The 25,367-nt window shown below is 34.5% G+C and overlaps 1 protein-coding gene across 1 annotated transcript in view; it reads left to right on the top strand.

Moving 5' to 3' along the window:
• The window catches only part of LOC118194980 (uncharacterized), a 237,792-nt gene that overhangs the window by 173,071 nt on the left and 39,354 nt on the right, over positions 1 to 25,367 (top strand). The window contains exons 17-19 of the mRNA XM_085810268.1: positions 2,353 to 2,648; positions 5,768 to 6,158; positions 9,548 to 9,640. Coding sequence (XP_085666394.1) covers positions 2,353 to 2,648; positions 5,768 to 6,158; positions 9,548 to 9,640 — 780 coding nt within the window. The remainder of the gene's footprint in view (positions 1 to 2,352; positions 2,649 to 5,767; positions 6,159 to 9,547; positions 9,641 to 25,367) is intronic.

The raw sequence follows: 25,367 nt of genomic DNA, 5'->3' as shown, positions 1-25,367 counted from the left end.
TGCTCATAAGCTGCAGAGTAAATTTTATGCAACCATGAATTTTTTTTCTGTTCCAGAAGTCTAGCTGAGAATGGAAGGTAATTCAGGGTTCACGGTCTGAATTTTAGTATAATGCTCCTTTTACTGTGTAATTTCGAGTAAAATTCTTATTGAAAATATGTAGGGTCGTTCTCTGTTTTTTCACATATACTAAAGTAGATCCTACAATGAACCTGGCGAATTCTCGAACAAGCGTGAATAAATACCAGCACAGAAGAAGAGTGAAAGTAACCCTTTATTAAATTCAAAATAGTTAACAGAAAGACACGATCTTCGTGCGGTACAATGGCCTCGTCAAACTTGCGGTGAAGCTAAAAATGTAGAATTTAGTTCAAGTCAAAATCTAAAATAAGTAATGCTGGATTGCACGTAAGTTACGCCTAACAGCTTGACTCATAAAAACCTAATAGGCGTGATTATAAATCCGAAATGGCCAAGAGGCTTACTAGCATAACAGCGAAACGTGCGCTAGCGAAAACACGCTCTGAATAACTCAGAGATTCACCCGTTTATTCGCACTTCACTTAACTTTAAATTGACATCCTGGCGAGAAAATGTGAGGGGAAGTTGAGAAGTTCGGTACAGGTATCAAACTTAAAATAAATTTGTTATGCAAAATAAGGAAAACCGTACAGATAGCGTTAAATTATTAAATGTGAAAAATGATCGAAACTTTATATTAAATAATTAGTTTTTTTTTATTTTAATTTTCCGTGTTTATTTAATATACAAGAAATTCCGTAAAATTTTCAGACTATTTATTCTGTGATATCGTTATTGAATACTTATAGCGCATTTTATATTATTAACTCTCAACTAATTTCGTTGCTTACAGTGACATGACACAATCATACGATTTCAAGTTATGTTGTCTAAAATTAAAACGGTAGAAAATTGGAACATTGCGGAATAATTCGGTTATTACTTACTATATTAATTTCATACAGCCATGATTAAGTTTAGACCATGGTTTAATATTCATTTTAGACTGTGTTATTTTAATTATTCTGTAATTGGACCCACCAAGAGTCTAATACTTATTTCAAAACCGTCTGCCGTTAATTTCAGCTTACATTATTGCCTACTAAGTAATTCACGTCGCATTTTCTTTTTTTTTTTACTGGCAACGCAAATATTAAGTATATTTCCTGAGGAAGCTCTAATACAAAATATTTCGTCTCTTAAGTATACAACTCTGGAGTGATTTCTCTGTAGACATTTAATTACTTCAATCGTTATGCGTTATACTGTATACTTATTACTCAAAATTTCTACATTTGCTGACTTAAATTTATTATAAAAATTAAGCTCAGAATTCTAAAATATACTTATTTCTTCTCCGTGAATATTAACGCTTTAACGGAGAAAAATAAATAATTATAGAGTAAACGCATTTTCTCTTGTAAAAGTACAAAACCTTTATAGCATTTAATAAATTCCAGTTTCGAAAAGGTGACTGCCCCCCCCCCTTTTTTTTTTTTTGATTGTTTAGAATTTGTAAATCACCGTGGAATGTCTTTTCGCCAAATAGTAGTTAATCTTTCCAGCCAGCATTACTTGATTAACCATTTCTCCGCGTTTCTCTTCCAGAAATTTCGTTTAGCACTTAATTTAAGCACCATTGTTAAGGCGCAAGCTTTCCACAGTAGACTTCTAATGACTTAATTTCTCAATCAAAGGAATAACATCTTGCTTAGTTTTTCTGTAGGACAATAACTAAACTGCACAAGTGAGTTAATCCTCTGATCGGCCAGGATTTTCCCTAAGAAAGCACAAATTTTCCAAATCTACTATGAGAAAAAATTATTTTCTTGATTTTAATATAAAAATTCTCCTGTTATTTTATACCTGAATTTGTGTACTTTTAATATATTGCCTTGATTTCTTTGACATATTTTAATATTCACGTATATATATGTTCTTACAGATACTGATTAGAGGGGTAAAATTGATCGAAAATATTTTTCTTTGTCGAATTTTTAAAACATATGCTGGAGCTCCTAAAATTTCGCTTTTGTACTGTAGACTTCTAATGACTTAATATGCTAGAGCTGGAGCATAGTAATAGCTTAGAGAGAGTGTAGCCAAAAGATAAACGCGGGCTAGTTAAAATCGCCGGCTCTCTAACGAAGTCAGTGGAACTTCGACTTAAGTACCGCTCTTCTTTCATTTGCATTAACCGCGATTCTAAAAACACACTCTGCCAGGAAATTGTAAGCTGAAATTATAAGGGACAGGAAAGTAGCTTTAATTAAGCTTAAAAACTTAAGATAAACCTTACAACTCTATTAAAGTATGACTTTATGTTTCTAGCTGTTGCAGAAGATCGAAGTGAAGCTGATCGTCAGGGAGCTTCATCTCCAGCCTACAGCGACCAGTCAGATAAGCTTATCGCCTCTTCTATTCTATCCTCCTCTTCTTCAGTTAGCCATAAAGTCCCAAAAGTTTCAGATCAACCTTGGGAACGGAAGAGAGCTCCCAATCAGGCTTTGTCTACTTGGTGCAGTGAAGGAGCGATTCCGAAACAGCGGCATCCTGAAGAGGGACGGAGGAAAAGAGATCGAGCTCGCAATAGATCTGAACCAAGGGAGCACATTGCTTCGCTACAGGTACAGTTAATCTGTCCACCAAATCAGAAACGGATAACATCTATATATGGAAAAACCAGTTTAAGTTGCAACGGGTGTTGATGCAACATTCTGCACAATGTTTCAGTTTGCTAATATTTAGAAATTTCAGTTTGCTAATATTCTTGGAATAACAAACATGGGTTATTACAATTTAATAATTATAGATGAAACTGGCGCCAGTTATCAGATATCTATCATAAGAAATGGGCCATCAGCGACTAAATTCGCTGAACTCTTGCAGTTCGACCTGTGTTTGAGTCCTCGATTCCGAGTTGGCTGCATGAGCGTTTTTGTGGTTTTCCCCATGTGTAACGTGGATATAATCCAGTTTTGCTCAGAAAGTCCTCTACGAAGACTTACCCTCTCTTAGGAAAATAGCCCTAGCGTGCTTTGTAGTAATCAAATGAATTACGCCAAAAACTTTCATGAGAAATTTAATCCACTATTTGAATATTTTAGGTAGCATATTTATGGCTTTAAATCTTTAAGTTACTCAAACTATAGTGCAAGTTAAACACAAATGTGGCTTTCACGAAAACTCACTGAAGTCACTATTCCGCAATATTTTAACTAGAATGGATAAGGCCAGGTGGCGCAATGGCTAGCGCATAGCACAGCAGAACCACAGGTTCGGGGTTCGATTCCCGGGCTGGGCAAGGTCGACTCAGCCTTTCATCCCTTGATTTCCATCACTTGAGTCGATAAAATGAGTACCAAGTTCGCTTGAAGACTAAACAGGGGGTGTCCTGCGACAAGCTGACCACTTGTTCAGGGCATATGCTTACGCACCCCGGGACCCACGGTCAAGACTGGCACTGCAGACCTTGGCCCATTAGGGCTGTGACGCCACTGAGTTTAGTTTAGAATAGAATGGATATAGATGATGAAATGTATGAAAACATATGCGTATTAGAAAGTTTACAAAAATATAGTGATAAACTTTGTTAATTTGCTGTGATCTACAAAATTAACCTGAAAGATTATATATCTTTTTGGATATCAGGCATCCAAAAAGATTCGTGCCACTGGATCGAAAAGTGAAATTCAAATGGAAGGCATCGACGCCTTGTCAAGATGACTTCAGATTCAGACATTCCCGTCATCCATTAGTCAGTGGAGAGTTTTGAAGCTTCTCAGTACGAACGTTTTTTTAATTCCTGGTATGTTGTTTTCAAACCATCGACTCGTTATCTCGCAATACGTCATCTATAATGTCACAGTCTAATGTAATTCTTAATTTGGAAAACGGGTATTTTGCTGCACAAAAAAGAACTGTGTTCTTCAAATAGCAATTGAGAAAAACTAATGAATTGAGCTATCACCTATCTATTTAAATCCTCGTAAATACCTTCATTTTGTAAGTTTCTTTATTGTTTGTTTTTCTGGTGCTTAAAAGTTTGTTACACTTAAGTACTTCCTGCACTTTTAAATCTTTGTTGTCTAATATATGCTCTTATAAGTGCTGTATTATTTTAATGTGTGAACTCCCTTGGAAATGAGTTTTTACAACACATATTTACTACTTGAAGCATTGTTTCCCGCTCAGATATTCATCGCGTTTATCTCCTTAAACTATTTCAAACTTTAATCTAAGGTATATAAACTCAAATTGTGAAATATTAACAATTATCAAGAGAAAAAATGAGAAAATGCAAGCAAAACTTTAGATGTTACCAGAATAATTATATATACAAATACTGAATACTGTACTAAGATCTGTGCATCATATTTTACATTTCGAACAGTTTTTAAAGGAGCTCATAACCCGCGAGAATTAAAATTTATCCATATATTTATAATTCTTGAAATCACTGTACTTCAAAGGGTTTGACTTGTTTGAAACTTTTCCTAAACAAAACTTTCAGTTACTCAACAATTAAAATTTAATTCAAACAACTATAAATGCAATTAATCAACGAAATTTTAATTTAAATTCTATAGCGAAATAGAGTGTAGTTTCTAGTATAATTCTGAAAATTTAATTCGGAGCATTAAAATTAATTCAAATGTATGACACTGAATACATGTGTGATTTATTTTAAGTTAAACTTTCTTATCAGGATTGTTATAATCTTTAGAATGGAAAAATTGCTTTGGTTGGTCCACTGTTAAAACCCGCTCTTAAGGGGACTCATACATCTTAAACCCCTCATGATCTTCAAATATGTGACTGTTGCAAGAATTGGGATATTTTATTTATTTTAAAAGCAATTACTTCCAACTTTTTACAGCTGACTACATAATATAGCTGCTTTGGAAACTAGTAACCAGAAAGTTTGTGTTGCCACAAATATTTTTGTAATTTTATCCTCTTTGTGATAAAATATTTCGCCATGTTTCCATCTTGCGCGCATGATATTTTAAAAATGGCTAATGGTACATACTTGAAATTGGATGGAATTCTTTATATGGGCACTATTTTCTAACTGAACCAACAATCTGATGAATATTTTAATATTGAAAAATTTTATGGACGAAAACATTACAAATTTTGTTAATAAAATACATTTTATAAGCTCAACTCAAAATAAAATAAAAATTTAACATGAAATTTTTAAAATTTTAGGTTCACAGTAGTTTCCAAATGTTATAAAAGCTATATATTAAATATGGAATTAAATTATGAAACAGAATGTTTTAAACTGTGCGCGCAAGTTGGAAACATGACGAAATATGTTGTCACAAAGCGGATTAAAGTATAAAAATATTTGTGGCAACACAAACTTTCTGATTACTATTTCAGAAAGCAGCTATATTATGTAGTCAGCTGTAAAAAGTTGGTAGTAATTGCTTTTAAAATAAATAAGGTATCCCAATTCTTGCAACAGCCACCTATTCGAACATCTTATGGGTTTTAAGGTGTATGAGTCCCCTTAAAAGTGGATCATACTGAATATTTTATTGATTAAAAATTAAACTATATGTTGTGGAACAAAAATCATATTCCCTCTTTGTTAACCGGATTGACTTCAAAATTTTACCAAGGTTCACTTATTCATCGCGGATGCAAATTTGCTTTTTACTTTTATTTTTAGAAAAAATATTAAAATATTTTTACCCAAATAAAATTTAAACAATGTTTCAAAATCTCCTTTTAGTTCTCTAGACCTGAACGTTCTTCCCGTTCCAAGAGTCGAAGTCCGGAGGAAAAACTGAGCGATGACGAAAGTGGAATTCGTTTCGGAACTAGAAGTCTTGCCCCCCTGTGTTCTCACTGCGGCGAGAAGATACTGGATCCACCATTTTCTGCCCCACCATCGTGGGACAGAAGCTACGCTAGACCTTTCTGGGAAACTCCTAGTTCTCATCATCAACCTCTCATATGGAGGCAGAGGGGTTATGGAGATTCTTCAGCAGGTTATGGAACTCATGGCAGGTACGTTGCCGCACCTTATGGAGGGGGTCACTGCCACATGCCTCGATCGTGGTCAACAGAAAGTGGACCGGGAGCATCTGATGACCTCTATCCTGAAGAGGATGAAGATGCAGGTAATTTCAGCTGTTATTGTATTAATGCTATAAAAATCTGTCTCATTATATTATGTAATATACTGTATTAGCCCATGTAAGAAACCAACCCCACGTATCAGATGATGTGCAGTTTTGGAAATGTTTTACAAGGAAACATTGAGATTATTTTTAAGACAGCTTAATGTATAAAATGCTGCAAGTGTTCCATTTAAAAGTGAATAAACTTTTAAATAGCTTAATTGAAATAAAATATCTGATGTGGATACCATATGACTTCCTTGTACAACCTATTAAATTATACGCAATTTTTGCTCCCCTTCATTTAAACTTATTTCCTTGAATTTTATTAGAGATATATTTTTTCATTCAATCAATTCAATTTTTCCTCCGCAGCAAGGCAAAAATACGTAAGAATTCAAAACATCTTCATCAAAAACTGTAAAGTACAATAAACCTAAAATGCCGAATACTGTTACAGACAGTTAAAAAACAATTTCTGCGATTAAAATTAGAGTGTCTACGCAAATTTGATCAATAGGAGGAAAGGAAATTTTCAGTGAACCAAAAATTAAAGCTAAGCTAATTTTTTGGTTCCATTGGGCAGAGAGACACTGAAGTTGTTGTACTAACTGAACTCATTATACTATTACGAATTTCAAATATAAACAAATTCGCGCATCAGCACCGCTTACACTTTTAAATTGTTGATAATTCTACAACTATTGTATGCAAATAAACTAAAGCATTAAATCCTTAGCCGGAACATGAGAACAATATAATTCAAGCACTTTTAAAGCAAAAAATGCACAATTTACCAACATATAAGCATAAAAAACAGAGGTCATCGAGCTGGGAAAGAGGGTGCATATATATATGTAAGATATAATAAACTACAATGGCTTCTATAAGAAATAATTGTCGACCTCAAAATTAACGATTCTAGATTTTATGCTCTGCCCCTAAATTCATCCTTTCTTCCAAATTCAATATCTTTCCTAATTACATAATACTGCTTGTAAAAGTTACCTCAAAAACCTAAAATTAACCAATCACGGCTTAGCTTTCCAGAAAGCATCTACGCAGTGTAAATACTGATTCTTGAGGAACTACGTTCCTTTTTTTCCTGATTTCTGCCATAGAATCAACTGTGCGCCTCTATGCTTCCCTGTCTGAAATGATGTCGTATCTATTTTTGTGTTACATAAATAATTTTTGTATTCAACGATGATTGAAAAATAATTTGTTTGCCAAAGAGATGATTTGAAATGTGTAAAAATAAAGATGGTGATTCTTCAATTCAGTTTTGTTAGCTGCTTCATCAAGACTTTTCCACTCAGCCATGTCTACAATCATAAGTACCGGATTCACCGACTGCGCACTTAAAATATTTTATGTATATATACGTCTGGTGCGTTCGATTGCAATATAAAAGGACGATGCGCAACTAGATGTTATAGCAGTTCCACATACAAAATTTAAACGTTCTAGTGCTAATCGGTTTTGAGTTATGCGAGATCCATACACACGTACGTTCGTACAGATGTCACGCAAAACTTCCATTTTAAATCCATTTTTCAATCCGTTTCGGGAAAATAATCCTTTATTCTATCCGTAGGTACACATGCCAGGAAAAACCAATCATTCAAATAGATTCAAGAGTGGTCAAAATGTATATTTTTGTTGGAATACGATACCCTAAAATTTTCGACATTACAATACTTCCTTTTCTTCCTACAAAGAAATAAAAATTAATTCAGTAAACTTTCCGTAAGAACCAAGTTTTCAGGCTTTTTGTAAATGTGTAAGACCTATCTCTATTATTCCACATAAACTAAATTAGATCCTACAATGAACCTGGCGAATTCTCGCACAGCTGTGAATAAATTACCAGCACAGAAGAAGAGTGAAATATAACCCTTTATTAATTCAAACTAATTTAACAGAAAGGCACAGACAGTGCGTTACACAAACACCGTCCACTTGGGTGGAAACTAAAACGTAGACTATAATGCAAGTCAAACCTGAAATAAATAGTGCAAGAGCGCACTTAAGTTTACGCCTAAGAGGTGGTCTCACAGAAATCTAACCGGCGTGTTACTAATCTGATAAGGCCAAGAGGCTTATTAGCGTGACCGCGAAATAACAACGAAACGTGCGCTTGGCTAGCGAAACACGCTCTGAATAAACTGAGATATTCACAAACTTTAAATTTACATCCTGGCGAGAGAATGTGAGGGGAAGTTGAGAAGTTTAGAACAGGAAATCAAATTTAAAATAAATTTGTTATGCAAAATAAGGAAAACCCTTCAAATGTAGTTGTGTTATACAGGTGATATTCAATATCGATATGTATATATATATATATATTCAAGAAATTCTGATCACTTTCATAGATAGTCTCCATAAAACAATTTACTGTGATAATATATTTTTAATGCAAACGTTAAGCAGTATGCGATAAATATTAACACAGTTTTTAAACATTAGGCAAAGTAAAAATGGGTATTGTTTTCAGATGTGCATTTTCAAGTGAAAACACCTCCTCTTATTTATTCTAGCCTATGCGGTTTTTTTATGTGTTTAAAATTTTAATATAATACTTTACTTAAAATTCTTCCTAACATGTTTCAAACTAAGATTCTTCTATGAGAGATCTCGATATGTATTCATCCAGATTCCAATTCTTTTATCTGTTACCGATAAGGTATCAGTTACAGATCTTTTATCTGTTACCGATAAAGTCACTTTTATTTGCTACCAACTTTTGTAAAATGACTAGTCTCTTCCAGACATTTCTTAATAATTTCATGTTTTGGGTCAACTGAAAGTACATTGGCATACTGCAATCGATGTGTTTTTCGTAATCCTAGTCATACTGTTAACCATTCTGACTCTAGATTGCATTCCATCATCATCACCGAAAATTTTCAGAGTGTTCAATAATAGTGCGTCCATGCCACACTCATTTCTAATATCAGAAATCATATGAATTATTTGCTATGTTCTTTAGAACACATATAGAAACATTAGGTTATTTCTTAAGCAGGAAAAACTGAAAAATGAGCAACGCCTTCACCGGGAATCGAACCACAGACCTCTGTAATGCACGTCTAGCATGCAGACCACAACACCACGAAGGCATGCTAGGAAGGAGGGATAAATACGTATATACTTTCCCCTTTTAAAGGGCAGCTGGGGTTTTTAGGGGACCCATTGGCCAAATCTTGGGTATAGAGAACCATCATCCACCACCATTTTTAGGTCGGGCGCCACTGTAGAGGCATTATTTTATTTCGAAGCAGGTGACTATAAGTCGTATGAAATTAGTATCAGTCTTGTAGTAATTGTATCATATTTAAAACTGATTTTGAATTTTCTGAGCTTCACGTATGTCTCATATTTTACAGGAGTGCATTCAGAAAGTTACAGATCATCATCTTGGATTTATATCTCCGATAGTGACGAATTAGCTGTATGGAAACGCCCTACAGAACCAGAAGGTAGGATACTTTTAGAATAAATACACTCGATTTTTTAACAAAAATATAATTAACTAATTATTATTATTTATTAATTATTTTATTTATCGATACATATTTATTATTAATATTTATGGCTGATAATAAATGTTGTAATAATAATAATTATTATTATTTGTTATTTATTTTTTTCGTTAAAGCGTTATTTATTTTTCCCCTAAGAGTTTTCTTAAAAGTAAGTATATAAAATCAATAACAACATCAATAATAATCAGTGAATATCCACAGAGTTAAAATTATGATAGTTCTTGACGAGAAGCCACAGTGTGATGAATCAGTTTAATAATTAATAGTTAATAAACTGATTTATATTCATCACGCTGTATTTAGTAATAGTTAAATCTAAAGTAATAAAGACGAGAGATTCAAAAGATTTGTTTGAAGTGATTAAATAAAAGTGATAGAAAAACGTTTCAAAGGTTCGACAAAATATGAAAGCAAAGAAATGATACCGCTTTGTATGTATGCTTGCAATAAATTTTAAAAATAATGCTTATTTATTTCCTGATGTTTTTGATAATTTAAAATAGAGTGCAAATTAATAAAATATCTAAATACTGCAGATTTCTTGTTCAGGTAATTTTGAAGTATACCATGAAATTTAACACATTAAAATAAAAAAAAATGTCGAATAAAATTTAGTAAATGAGATTAAGGATGATGAACATTGAGAGCCAAATGTTGTATATCTGTTTCGTATGCTTTACTAGTATAAGTATTTAAAAACCACGCTGAACTTGGCTCGTTAGTAGTCCTCTTTCTTGTCACTAAATTCCTGACCCCCAAACGTATATGAAAAACATTTCCGTTGGCAGTCTTTTAAACGACTAAAGGTCTCAGGAATGTCATTCTTTTGCTTCATTAGACATTTTCACTAATTGCGTTCTGCTCACTTTCAGTTTCTCCGAACTTCACTTTTCAAATTCACTTTCGCAAGTTTAGGTTTTTGTATAGAATTATTATGAAAATCTGTACTCTACAAAATTTTAGGATTGAATTCATAAAACTTTAATACAATTTCATCTTTGTTGAAATTTCTACATTCATTTTTTTTCTGATATTGCATATATTTTGGTTTATTATTATGGGCCTCTGATTGTTTCACAGAATCTAACTTTTGAAACTTTTGACCATGCTTCAGTATTTCAAGCGACAAAGTAACACATAAAGTTCTGGAAATTTAGCTACTGCCGTTTAGAAGTCAGCATTGTACACCCACGGGGGAAGAAAGAACAATGAATATTGTGTAAAAAAGTTGAAAATAATTTGCGTACAGACATGAAGGTATAGCTATACGTGGTGTCGTAAGTCGCTTGCTTCTGCTCGGTATTGTTATTTTCTGATATCGCCATCAATTAGCACCGCGGAGAATTCCAGCACTGCCACGAGTTTAGTATGCCTTGAAGATGATAACGACCTTGGAACTCTATCCTGGTCTTCTTAAGTGGCAGTCGAATACCATATCGTTATAGCAAAAAGACTGTCGTGTAGAATCTGATATTCTATTTGCTTTGTAGTGCAAGCGTTTGATCGGCTGGATAGCTATATATTCGAAGTATTTATGGTGCGATAAGAGTAGATGCAGTTGTTGTCGTGAGTAAAAGCCGCGCTGCGGACATGGATGTAAGCCTAGTGCCCAGCTAGTGTGATCTCAAGAGCTAAACAAATGCTCGCACTACAAAGCAGTTCAAATAAGGGGAAAAGACTGTAACTACTCAAGAAATAATAATTTTGCTCTAGGACAATGTCCGGCTGCACCTTGTTCCTATAGTATTATCAGCGCTATCTGAAATCTTATCCTTGTGCTAGAATATCCTGCATATAATCAAGATTCATATAAGAAAGAGATAAGTGTAGTGTGAGAAACGAACATTTGAAAACAAAATGATGCAAGAACAGTAGAGTTGGCTGATTTCGAAAACAAGAATCTAACTTAAGGCTTTCAACCAGCCCAACGTACTTGTTTATTTGTATTAAAATAAACAAGGTGTATAAATCATACATTGCTTGCTTGGAATTTATATCACTCTCTCTCCTAACAATCATAAATTTACATTCACCTCCGCATTTCTGAGAATTCTCAGGTATGAACAGAATGACTTAAATAATTAAATTAAAGCTAAATTCTTGATGGTTGTCCAGATATGAACAACTGCAATCATAATAAGAAAACTGTTTTCCTATATAAGAGAAATAAACAGTGCCATATATAGCATTACGCTGTTGAAATACGTATCTTAATAAATCGTAATTTCTAGTAACAGACTACTGTTGCCTTAAGCCTCATGAAAATTAGACTAAACCAAAATAATGCACTTGATGATAATGTAGCGATTCTTTAGGTATTAAATTATTTTCCTACGAAGCACGTAGTCCCATAAAAACATGCTTATCCGTCTAAAAATATAAGAACGTAAATAAGGATATGGATCTATGCAAACTAAAAAAACCATCCATGAAATGTTACTTTTATGCAAAACTAAACGCCTATGATGGCTAAAATGTTTAGTTATATTTTTAAGAAAATTATGTAAAAGAATATAGGCAGAGGTTTACATTATAAAGTCATTGCTTTGGGTTTATCTAGAGCTGGAAACATGAAAACATGAAAAACATGAAATCACGTAACATGGAGAGAGAAAATACCTTACATTCTCCCCATTTCAAGTCATTCTTGTCTGAGAAGGCGGGGGTCAGTCGCAAAATTCTAATTGTAAACAATTTTCGCTCACCACATTTTTATTCAGACGCTACAGAGTCATTGAATTTTTTCGAAACTAGGAAACAAAACAAAGATAGAATACTAAGTCCAGGTCTCCCGACTGCTAGCTGTATTGCTTCCAATTACACCAAAGGCATGCGGTAAGGAAGGAGAAAATACCTTGCTAAATAAATAAATGTGTGTGCAAGAGAATTGTATATGGTGGGATTTTTTAATTTACTTATTGAATGCGTGCATTATTACTATGTGTATTAACTTTCTTGTATGGACTGTATTACGAATTTACTGTTAAGCCTGTTTCCTTTAAATGACGTAGTTTGATGCATAAATGTCCTTTACTGAAAACACGTATGTTCGTAATTCTTCCTTACACCACATAAAGGTTCATTTTTTGAATTGATTTCTATTATGTGGTATAAAATGCAACTTCAAAATTATCTAAGATACAGCTAATTAAAAATTTTTAGACCGGATCGAAATATTATTAATAGAAACTAAATATGTTAAGTTTTCCAGGTGTGATTTCTAGAAGATAGCTTTCACATTTAGAAAAATATTAATTCATCTCTTAAACGCTTCATAAAGCAAGGCAGAGTTAGGGGATGTCTCGAGAGTCTTTCCAAATTAAAAAATTTGTATTAGTTCTAAGGATTTCGATGAACAGTTCCGTCTTAGCTGAGGCTACCTGCTTTCCTTCTCTTTTAATCGATTTTGGCTTCCAGGGGCAAAATGAAGCAGAACTTTGGACTTTCTTTCTATGTCGACTGAAAACTGAGTATGGCTTTGAAATCGGAAAGAAATGCGTATGCAGGAAAACTTCGACATTCGGAAAGATTGAAAAGTGTGATTTCTGTTTATGGATACAGGAGCTTATTTAGCAAATTATACAGATATGTTTATGTTTTCATTACTGTTGTACTATAGCCGAGAGGCTGAATGTGTTAAAAGTGCTTTAACATCGGTAATAGACTATTTACTCAGACTGAGTGTATTTCAAATTTTGAGAATAAATAATCATTGTTTTATAGTTTCATAAATTATCAGTATTTTATTGGAAATAATTTTTGCCTTCTGTAAAGAGTGTTTGAATCAGAAATCGTTGCTGCTTTTATTTTCATTTTGTTGTTATTTAAAAACGCAGTTCATTCTGCTTCAACAAGAAGCTATTCAGCGAAATTGTCTAGCAAATAGGTTATATATAACATCTTCATAACAGTTTCAATTCGTTTTACGTTGTATTTTGGATGTTTCTCAGTAGTCTACCAATTTTTGACCCAGTAATTTATAACAATAACGGAAGAAGCAGCTTAGTCAATTCATTACTGCACGTTGTAAATTCTGAATAACTGAAAATGCATGTAACTAGAAAAACTTTTAGGTATAAAATAAAGATTTAAAATATCGAGAAAGGAAAGAAGGAAATCTCGTAATGAAAATCTTCGTAATCTCATTCATTCCCGTAAAGTGGATTTATTACATAATATTATTGCTTATAGCAAGACATTTATAACTCGGAATAAACAGTAAATGTAAATGCTCCAAATAATCTAATAACATTGGATGGAGAATTTATTGTAATCTCCGTCCAATGTAGATTTCATACTCAGATATGTTTCTTCCTGCACTTTAATAAACTATAGCTTTCCCAAAGAAAAAAAAAAGTTTTCATAAAGGTAAGAACTATAGCTTTTTCCAAATAAACAGCTCCGTTTTTCACAGCATTAACGACTTCATTTTAGCTATTTCATCTCAACGTTCCACTACAGCATTGGTTCTCAAACTTTTTTGCCTCATTCACCCCTTTCGCCATTGCTATATGATTTCTGCCCCTCTCCTTTTCAAAATTTGAAAACGGCATGTTCGTTTATTTGAATTTCGATTATTTTCAATGTGTTTTGCATGTAAAACAAGAAAACGTACAGAATTCTTAACAGAATTCTGAGAATTACAGAAAATGTTGTTAAATACCAAAACTTGAATAAAAGTCATTTTTTATATTCATAATCTAAAACTAAATATTTAACAGGTTAAAAAAATGGCTGGCCTTATTCCCTCAAGGGGGAGTTCCCTGTTTGACAACCTCTGTGCTAACTGGTATTTATAAATAGCAATGAAACTGTTGTTTGAATGGTAGATATTTCAATAAGAATCATGCCAATGAAAGTGTCAGTAATAAAGAGTGTACTGCCTCTTCTGTTTCGTTGTACAAATAATACAATATTATTATTATTTGAAAGATATATTAAAGGTGCGCCTTGGTTAACAAGGATTTGTTGATTTCGCGTATACAACTTCATTTTTTCTTTCTTCTATTGATAAAAAATATGTCACGATTTAAAACCAAATCTAAGAGTATAAAGTCTAAAAGAGTCTAAGAGTACCAGGTATAAAGAGAGTCTTTCAAATTTTACATTACGCCCAAAGGGACTTTTTTAACCTGTGTAACTTTTTTTTATTAAATGTTCTTTGCACTTAAACCATAAAATTCAATTCAACAGCAATATCGCAAAATAATTTTAAAATGAGCATATCTTTAGAATTTCCGATACACAATCTCGCGCGCTGGAGATAAAAATGTTTTTTTTTTTTTTTTTTTTTCGTACAGTGTTGCCATTATTCGCTTTAAAAATCGTTGTTAATCGAAAATTCGTTGAAGTGTTATAAAATATGAAATCGATAATAAAACAAATTTCAAATTCCAAGGGCTTCTAGATGCCCAAATTCGGTGGAAAATTACGTTATTCAAACGTTGATGGCTCTAGGTACCGTTGTTTTATCACAATGCTGGAAACATACATACATTTATGCAGATTCTTCATTATTTAAATTCTTTGAATATAACACAGGGCTGTAATATTTGAAAAGTGAACCGACATTTAAAGTTTTAACGCAAAATGCTAAAACGAAGTTAATAGTCCTACTGTGCTAACGCCCTTTGGGCTAATTAGTGTTGACTGACACTTTTAAAAACTTAAAATTTACGAATTGCACATTTTTCAATTCATCGCATTAGTCCCGAAACTTCTGTAGGCTTTTTAAAGGCATTCCTATTTACGAACATTTTTTTAGGTTCATATGAGTTCTTAAAATTGGCGAACCATTATAATAATTCTTAAACTGTACGGAATTCTCTATCTTTGGAGGAACTTTACTTTCACCTCCAAGGAAACGTAGAATTATGTAACGGTTTTCGGAAAGTCTAGAACAGGGATTATCAACCAGGGGAAAGGCTGAAGTGTAAGGGTAAGCAGTGAGTTTGTAGAGACACTAGGGTTTTTTGGAAGCAAGAGAGATGAAAACGTAGCAACCGCCTTCGCCGGGAATCGAACCACGGACCTCTGGAATACCGCCCCAGCGTGCAGAACCACTACACCACGAAGGCACGCTAAGAAAGTGGAAGAATTACTCCCCTTTTTAAAGGGCGACTGGAGTTTTTAGGGGACCCACTCGCCAAATCCTGGGTGTAGAGAGTCATCCCCCGCAACCCTTTTAGTTCGGACACCACTGTAGAGACATTATGATCTTTTGGAAGCAAGAGAGATGAAAAATTGGTAATCGCCTTCGCCGGGAATCGAACCACGGACCTCTGGAATACCGGCCCAGCGTGCAGAACCACATCACGAAAGCATGCTAGGAAAGTGGGAGAAATACCTTATAAGTTTACTATTGCGAAAGAGGAGAGCAAGATTTTAATACACATCTTCATGAATCTGAAAAAATGTAAAAGTTTCATAATCGTAATTGGCTTTGCAAACAATGATAATCTAAAATTAAGAAGAATCGAAAGAAATGTAAACATATATTGTACCTACTATCAGACCAATGATTTGAAATCCAGCTTCTTTTTTATCACACCATAAAAAAAGCTGAATTCCACCAGGCCCAAGCCACGTTTTAGCCAAATATCTGCGGCTGGAAAATCACTGCTATTGTAACGTTAAGAACTGTCATTTTGTCATGGAACTCAAGTTGTAGATTGGCAATTAAGGAACATTGCTGCCACGCTGAATAATATTTGAATTATATTTAAATATTTTGCTGTGTTATAATCACTCAAAAATGAATGAAAACACTTTTTTATAACAAAATGTCGTTTGATGTTTCCCGATTCTAGCCATTCATGTGTTAATGTATGTGTGTAAAGTCATTAGATTATTTTGAAGCAAGAGATATGAAAAATGAGCAATGCCCTCGCTAGGACTCGAACCTGGACCCCTCGAATACGCGCCGAGTGTGCTACCATTACACTACGAAGGCATGCTGGAATGAGGGAGAAAATACATTATTCGTAATATGATAATTCTTGTAGCTTCGTAAGCAATGATAAAAAGTAATAAATGTAAAATAATAAAGGTTGGAATACAAGATTTAGTTTAACATAACCTAAAACGACGTTAAGCAGTTGGTTCTCTCTGTAGATGTAAGTGGGCTTGTCGTATAAAATAACGAAAGTTTTAGTTATCTTAGCTTTTACAAGCACATTCTAAGTAATTTCTTTGTGTTTCACTAATCCCAACTAAAATAATTACTTTAAAAAGAAATACTTTTCTTTCTTTAAGAACTTCAGTTCATTCATATTACCTTTTCATTTAATGATCTTGTTGCAGAAGCTTTTTGATTTCACATTGCAGTATCATTATTTCCTTTTACATAGTCTTTAATTCTTTATCTGACAAAAAAGCTAGAATGAATATCATTGCCAAAAAAGTAGAAAAGAACTCTGGAGATTAATTCCAGTCCTTAGTTTTGTTGCCTGTGAAATTATATTTTTCTAGAAAGTTTTGCATCGATAAAAATAATGACCAACGGAAAGAAATCTTTCTTCACCGCTTAAGGAATCTTTTAGTTTATTAATCTCCCCAGGTATACTTACTTAGATCTGATTGAAAGAGAAAAAATAATCATCTGTCAAGTTTCTTAGGAAACTTAATGAAATACTCCTGGTGCAGGAAGTGAAGTGAAATAAGTTACTGCCAGTTTTCCCCGAGGACAGTTTTTCAAAATGAATGGCATTCGTAATGTTAGATATATGTAGTTCAAAAAACATTTTATGCTATCCAAGTTTGAATGACTTCCTGACTCATTTATCTTAAGTGTTATCCTTTTAATTTCTGATTTTTTAAGAACAATTGATTAACTTCAAAGAAGAAAACTGTCATTTTATAAATTCCATGAATTTAATTAAAAGCATTCGAGTATATGTTATGAGATAGAGGGAGAGAGAGAAAATACAGGATTATTTGCCATTAGAAAAGAACTGTAAAAAGACTTTGAATTTATATTTTATACTAAAGGTTGTTTAATCCTGTCTCAATAAATAAAATTTAATCACTTTTACATTAGTGTAATATTTGTCAGTGAGCTCACATCCACATGCGGAAAGGATTGACTTTCAAAAGGTTATCGATAATGAATAAAAGCTTTGTTTTCTCTTAATTTATTGATTGCTCGACGAAGCTGAAACTAATAAAAATATTGAACCACTAATAACACAGTTATGAAAAGTGTGAAGTACATGGAGTTCTGAAATCTCTCTTTCAACATTAAACTTGTTCAATAGAAAACTTTATAAATGTTTTATTAGGAAATTGAAAATCTAAGCATATTACGCAGGATTGCTAGATTTATTTAGAGCCAAACAGTCTTAATAACAGCACAAAAGTATAAATTAAACATATTTCTGTGTACCTTTTGCAATCACACCTCATAAAATTCGATTTCATCAATACTTATTAAGATTATTACACAAGTAAGTAAAAGATTACACAAACAGGAACAAAACATTCATTTCATTCCTGTTTGTGTAACTATTTACAATATTTAGATTCTTTAGACGTTACATATAATCTGGATTTGAATTTTAATTTTACTATTATTATTTCAACGAAGATACTATTTTTATGAACCGCTCAAATTACAAAGCCTAAACGCTTCATTAGAAAATAAAAAATCTGATGTGTACACCACATGACTTACTTGTACGGAATATTAAATTATACGCATTTTTTCTTGCATTTCATTTAAACTTATTGGATTGAATTAAATCTACTTCGCCGACAGCGCATAAACCACAATAGAATAAATGCATTCTTTAAAATTCAATCTAGTATTTGTTTACCATAGCGACACTCTGGCGCTAGATTCACTTAACAGTATTAATAATTATATAACAGTTAACTTATACTATAATACTTATATAACGGAAACTAAGTTAACTGTTATATAACAAAATAATTATATAACAGTTAACTTATATATTTCGTTCATATTATAACTCATAATTCCCAAAATTTATATCATTTAAAGAATAGAATTATCTAATCGTTGCCACATGTTCTATTCAAATACTATAATAAAGCTAGAATGATGTATAAAAAAAATTAAGCAAACAGAACGAAAAAGAAACAGTTTTTCACAGACGATTGGGTATTTATCATTTAATTAATTCGATTCTCACTTCGCGAGAAGGCAAAAATACATAAAAATTCAAAATATCTATATTAAAAATTACGAAGTAAATCTTAAACACTTATTTCCTCGAAAAAATTCCAGAAATAATTAAGCATGATTTAATTGGCAATAATAAATGAATGCGTTATCTTTGTTGTTGCGAAGCTAAGTTTCTCTAAATTGGCAACAAATCCACTAGTCTCCTGTTTCAAATGTAAACATCAATGGCCGCCATTAAAAAAAGGCTTAGCGGCACTTAGACAACTTTAAAATTGTTGATAATTCTAAAAATATTGCATACAGATTTACTAAAGGCATTGCAGAGGCAGCGCCAAACAGGCGATACGGACTTAAAAACTGTACAGAAAAGCGCCAATTGGCGAAACAGTAAACCCGTTTGGCAAACCTACAGGCTGACGGGGAGAGAAGAATTTTCCCCGGCAGTCAAGTGGAACTACTTCAACGAATGTGTGCGTCTCTGCTTCGCCGAGATATGTGAACTTGTGTACTCGCATCTGTACTGTGCTCTGAATTTCTTAAGCCGTTATAATGTACCCGGAAACTGTTACTTTTCCTTATTAAATTTGATTATTAATTGTAACATGTCTATCTTAACTAAGATTTCGGCTTTCCTAGTTAATGTTAGGGATATTTTCGTATGCACGTGTTATTCGCACGTACATCATTGGTGACCCTGTCCCTCGCTCCTTCTGTTTCGATCCCTAATGACTATCTGTCTCAATCTTTGTTAAAAAAACTAAAAATATGCCTTATTTTGATGCCAATGCTCTTCCTTATGACTGATAAAGGCTCCACCCTATTTATTTCCTCCTCATTTTATCGTACGGATTACACGTGGTTTATCACACTTAAGGAGGATTTACAGGTATGTGGTCAAATTATTTTAATTATCTGTGATTGGTCTTAATTATGTTTTTGTGATATGTTTTGCTCTAAAATTATAGTTTTAATTTAATTATTGATTGTTTAAAATTGATCTTTGGGTAATATTTGTGCTCACACTTTTATTGAGATATTGAATGTCTTCATTATTTTATTCTAAATTGATACTGTTTTGATAAGGTATAGTGCAAAACATTAAGTTTACGATTTACGATATATTTATAATTGGCAACCATGCCAGGATCGGAAGGCCAAACCAACGAGGAATCGAATATGGCGATTCAGGAGCCACAAATCTCACACGTGGCAGTTAAAATTCCCCCTTTATGGAAAAAAAATGTTAAACTTTGGTTTATTCAAGTTGAAAGTAACTTTGCTTTAGCGAAGATTAGTAGCGATAGTACAAAATACAACCACGTGGTTTCTTCGATAGACCCTGAAACTCTTTCCGCAGTATCAGATATTTTATTTAATATCCCAGCGACGGCTAAATATGATGCCCTTAAAGCTAGGTTAATAGTAGAATTCTCAGATTCGGAAAGCGAGCAAATACGCAGACTTATTTCTGAATTGCATTTAGGGGACGACAAACCATCTCACTTATTGAGAAAAATGAGAGAATTAGGTGGAAACTGTATAACTGACGAATTTTTAAAATCATTATGGCTGCAAAGGTTACCTTCCGAGGTGCATGCCATTTTATCAATAAGTTCGGAATCCTTAGACAATTTAGCAAAAATGGCTGATAAGATAGCTGAAGTGCGCACGCCAACGAATAACAGCGTGTTCGCGGTCCAGGCAGCTTCGGCGAGTTCCCCCAGAAACCCTAACGATTCTGGTGCCCCCCTCGAGGAGCTTAAGGCCTTAAGGAGTGAAATCTCTGCCCTAAGTAAACAAGTCGAGCGACTCTCCCGCGGAAAAACGAGGAATAATTTCCCCCGGGATCAACATAACACAGCACGTAGTTTTTCGCGTGGGCATTCCCGAGAGCGTGTGAACAATTATTGTTATTTTCATTCGCGATTCGGTAATAATGCACGAAAATGTCGAGCACCTTGTTCCTTTTCTCAGAACACTACGGCCCAGGAAAACTAGTAGTAGCGGCTGTCGATCGAAATTCATCGGCAGTCGCGCATTCATGTCGTTTACATGTTTACGATAACAGATTAAATTTAAACTTTTTGATTGATTCGGGCTCGGATGTCTCATGTGTGACACCGACTTCTAAGTTTAAGAAAATGCATCCTGATTCGCTTCAATTATTTGCCGCGAATAATTCCAGAATTTCTACGTATGGAACAAAATTGTTAACTGTGAATTTAGGACTTAGACGAAACTTTTCTTGGAAGTTTTTAATCGCCGATGTACCAGTGCCTATAATAGGAGCCGACTTTTTAAGGCATTTTGATCTTTTAATCGATTTAAAACGAGGTAGGCTTATCGATAATACTACGAAATTAACTCGTATTGGTTCTCTTTCCGATTCTAAAAATTATTTTTCGGTAAAGTTAATATCTGGTGATTCACCATATCACAGAATCTTGAAAGACTTTCCGGAAGTACTGAAGTTAAAATCCGATTCGGGTAGAGTAAAGCATAGTACGGTTCATTACATCGAAACAAACGGTCCTCCTGTGTACAGTAAACCGCGTAGGTTAAGCCCTAAGTTATATGAAGCAGTAAAAAAAGAATTTCAATTTATGATAGATCAAGGTATTTGTAGACCATCAAAATCAGCATGGTCATCACCTCTTCATGTAGATTCTAAAAGTTCGGGCGACATACGGCCAGTAGGAGACTACCGAAAACTAAACGCGTGCACCGAACCCGACAGATACCCTATCCCGCATTTACAAGACTTTAATAATACGCTTAGCGGAAAGACAATTTTTTCAAAAATTGATATCGTTCGGGCATATCATCATATACCAGCCCATCCAGATCATATACCGAAAACTGCAGTTTGCACCCCATTTGGTCTTTTCGAATTTCCGTTTTTAAATTTCGGACTGTGCGGAGCAGCTCAAACCTTTCAAAGGTTTATGAACGAAATTCTTGGAGATCTAAAATTCGCCTACGTCTACTTAGATGATATTTTGATATTTAGTGATACGGAAGATGAGCATAAATCTCACCTACGTACTGTTTTTGAAAGATTAACTTCATATGGATTGACAATTAACGCTTCGAAATGTGTTTTCGGCGTTCCGGAAATATCTTTTTTAGGCCATATAATCAATAAAAATGGTACCAAGCCTCTGACGAACAAAGTGGAACCGATACTTAACTGCCCACTTCCTAAAACGGTAAAATATTTGCAGAGATTTTTAGGATTTTTAAATTTTTACCGTCGATTTTTACCCAACGTAGCCCAGAATCAAATACATTTAACTTCGTATTTAAAAGGGGCTAAGAAAAATGATAAGACAATCCTGAATTTGTCTGAGGAAGCGCGGAGTGAATTTCAAAAGTGCAAACAGCTAATCGCTAATGCTGTTCTTTTGGCACACCCGAAGAAAGATGCCCAGTTGGTTTTACAGGTTGATGCGTCAGACTTCGCGATCGGTGGAACGCTATCACAAAACAGCCTCTCGCATTTTTCTCACGAAAGCTTTCGCAGGCGGAAAGGAACTATAGTGCGTATGATCGAGAGCTATTGGCAGCTTAAGCTGCTATCATGCATTTTAAGCATATGTTGGAAGCACGGAACTTTTCTTTAATCACCGATCACAAACCGCTCACGTATGCATTCCGACAGCGTTTGGATAAGTGTTCACCTCGTCAGGCTAGGCAGTTAGACTTTATCTCACACTTCACCACTGAAATTCGCCATATAAAAGGTTCGGAGAATATCGCTGCCGACGTACTTTCGCGTATAGAAGTAATAAGCATGCCTAACCCTATCGACTATGAGGAAATCGCTAAAATGCAAGAAATCGACCCAGAATTACAAACATTGCTTAAAGAGTCAAAAGTTGTACATCTCAAAAAACTTACCTTACCGAATTGTAGCTTACCGATATATTGTGATGTGTCAACAAGTAACGCCCGCCCTTACATTCCTCCGGCATTCCGTGAGAAAGTTTTTGCCACCTTGCACAATTTGTCTCACCCCGGCATTCGCGCATCAACAAAGTTAGTATGTTCACGGTTTGTTTGGTCTTCCATCCGCAAAGATTGCGCGAAATGGGCACGGCAGTGCATTCCGTGCCAGAAAGCAAAAGTAAGCAGGCATACTAGAACCCCGTTAATGAAGTTTCCAGACCAATCACAGAGGTTTGATCACGTCCACCTTGACCTTGTTGGTCCCCTACCTCCTTCTCAAAATAATTATTACAGTCTAACTATGATAGATAGATTTACTAGATGGCCCGAAGCAGTACCCATACCAGACATAACAGCACGCACAGTAGCACAGGCTTTCTATGACCACTGGATTACTCGATTTGGTTGTCCGACTGTTATTACTACCGACCAAGGGCGACAGTTTGAAAGCGGCTTATTTCGAGCCCTTTCCCAATTATTGGGAATCAAGAGGATCAGGACGTCTCCGTACCACCCACAGGCGAATGGACTGATCGAGGAATTCCACCGTCCTTTGAAAGCTGCCTTAAAAGCGCACGATACCAGTGACTGGGTGGCTGCCCTTCAAACGCTGCTTTCAAAGAGGACATAGGAGCAACCACTTCTGAACTGGTGTATGGAAAGACTATACGTCTCCCAGGAGAATTTTTCAATCCGACACCTCCGGATGCGTCCCCCAAACAGTTTGTGGAGGATTTAAAATCTCACTTTGCCAGTGTCCGCCCGACCACGACTTCTAGCCACGGCCAGCGAACATGTTTCATTCATCCACGCCTTCAAAAGTCCACATATGTGTTTGTTCGACACGACGGAGTTAGAAAACGACTTCAAACTCCTTATGATGGACCATTTAAGGTGCTAGAAAGACGAGATAAAACGTTTGATCTCGAAATAAAAGGGACTAAGCAAACGATCTCCATAGATAGACTGAAACCCGCTTTTGTAACCATGGACTCTTCTCAAGTTGCATCCAAGAGTGTGAAAAAAACTTCGGACATTTGTATCACCCGTTCTGGACGATTAATCCGACCCCCGCATCGGTATGTCACATTTCGTTGACACTGCGGAGGGAGTATGCAGCGGCAGCGCCAAACAGGCGATACGGACTTAAAAACTGTACAGAAAAGCGCCAATTGGCGAAACAGTAAACCCGTTTGGCAAACCTACAGGCTGACGGGGAGAGAAGAATTTTCCCCGGCAGTCAAGTGGAACTACTTCAACGAATGTGTGCGTCTCTGCTTCGCCGAGATATGTGAACTTGTGTACTCGCATCTGTACTGTGCTCTGAATTTCTTAAGCCGTTATAATGTAACCGGAAACTGTTACTTTTCCTTATTAAATTTGATTATTAATTGTAACATGTCTATCTTAACTAAGATTTCGGCTTTCCTAGTTAATGTTAGGGATATTTTAGTATGCACGCGTTACTCACACGTACATCAGCATAAAAACCGTAACGGAAGATAAAAACAACATAATACAATCATTTTTAAAGCAAAAAGTGTACAATTTACAAACATATAAGAGTAAAGAAACTGAGATCACTGAGCCGGGTAACAGAGTGTATATATATATATAAATATATTTATATACGTTTGCTGCGGCCGATTGCAACCAAAATACGAGGTGCACATCTACATGTTATAGCAGTCCTATATACAAAATTTCAACGTCCTGAGGCTACTCGTTTTTGAGTTATGCGAGATATGTACGTACATACGTTCGTACAGACGCCACGAAAAATTCTCTTCAGAATTAATTTTAAAGTATTTTATAATTTTTTGAAGATTCTGTCCTTACGTACAGATATTACGCAAAAACATCGTTAAATTGCATTCGATAGCGGTCAAAATGGATATTTTCGTTGAAATATGCTGCCTGAAAGTTTTCGCGATTACAATACTTCGTTTTTACTTCGTACAAGGAAGTAAAAAAGAAAAGAAAATCTGAAAGGTTTTCACATTTTAAATTACGTCCAAAGGGGCGAAAGTTTTAGCATTTTTTGTGTTACCTTTATTTATCAAATACCATGTTTTTCGCATTTAAACCATAAAGTTCAGTTCAAGAGCAATGTCGCAAAATAATTTTAAAATGGAGCATATCTTTAGAAATTCCAATACACAGTTCCACGCGCTAGAGATAAAAATGTTTTTTTCTTCTGTACAACGTTGCCATTGCTCGCTTTGAGAAATATACATACATTTATGCAGATTCTTCATTATTTAATTTCTTTAAATATAATACAGAGCGGTAATATTTGGTGGCAACAGTTTGAAACGTGAAACGGGCATTCAAAGGGATTCGACGCAAAATCGCAAGGCGAAAACAATCAATCAAAAATCAGGGACAAAGCCTCTTTGGACTAATAAGCTAGTAATTAATAATTGGAGTTGAGGGATTTCAACTGCATTGCTAGATTTTATTTAGAATCAGAAATTTAAAAGCTGCATAGCGCCTTGTCATCTTTCTTTTTCTCTAGAGACTCTGCATGCTTTCCGTTTATAGCACCAGTTGACAAAATATCAGTTT

Source organism: Stegodyphus dumicola, chromosome 2, assembly GCF_044657685.1.
Source record: "Stegodyphus dumicola isolate Sdum_Otavi_A_Nest chromosome 2, ASM4465768v1".
Lineage (NCBI taxonomy): Eukaryota > Metazoa > Arthropoda > Arachnida > Araneae > Eresidae > Stegodyphus > Stegodyphus dumicola.
The sequence above is the reverse complement of the archived record's forward strand: the minus strand, read 5'-3'. Positions and strand labels throughout refer to the sequence as shown.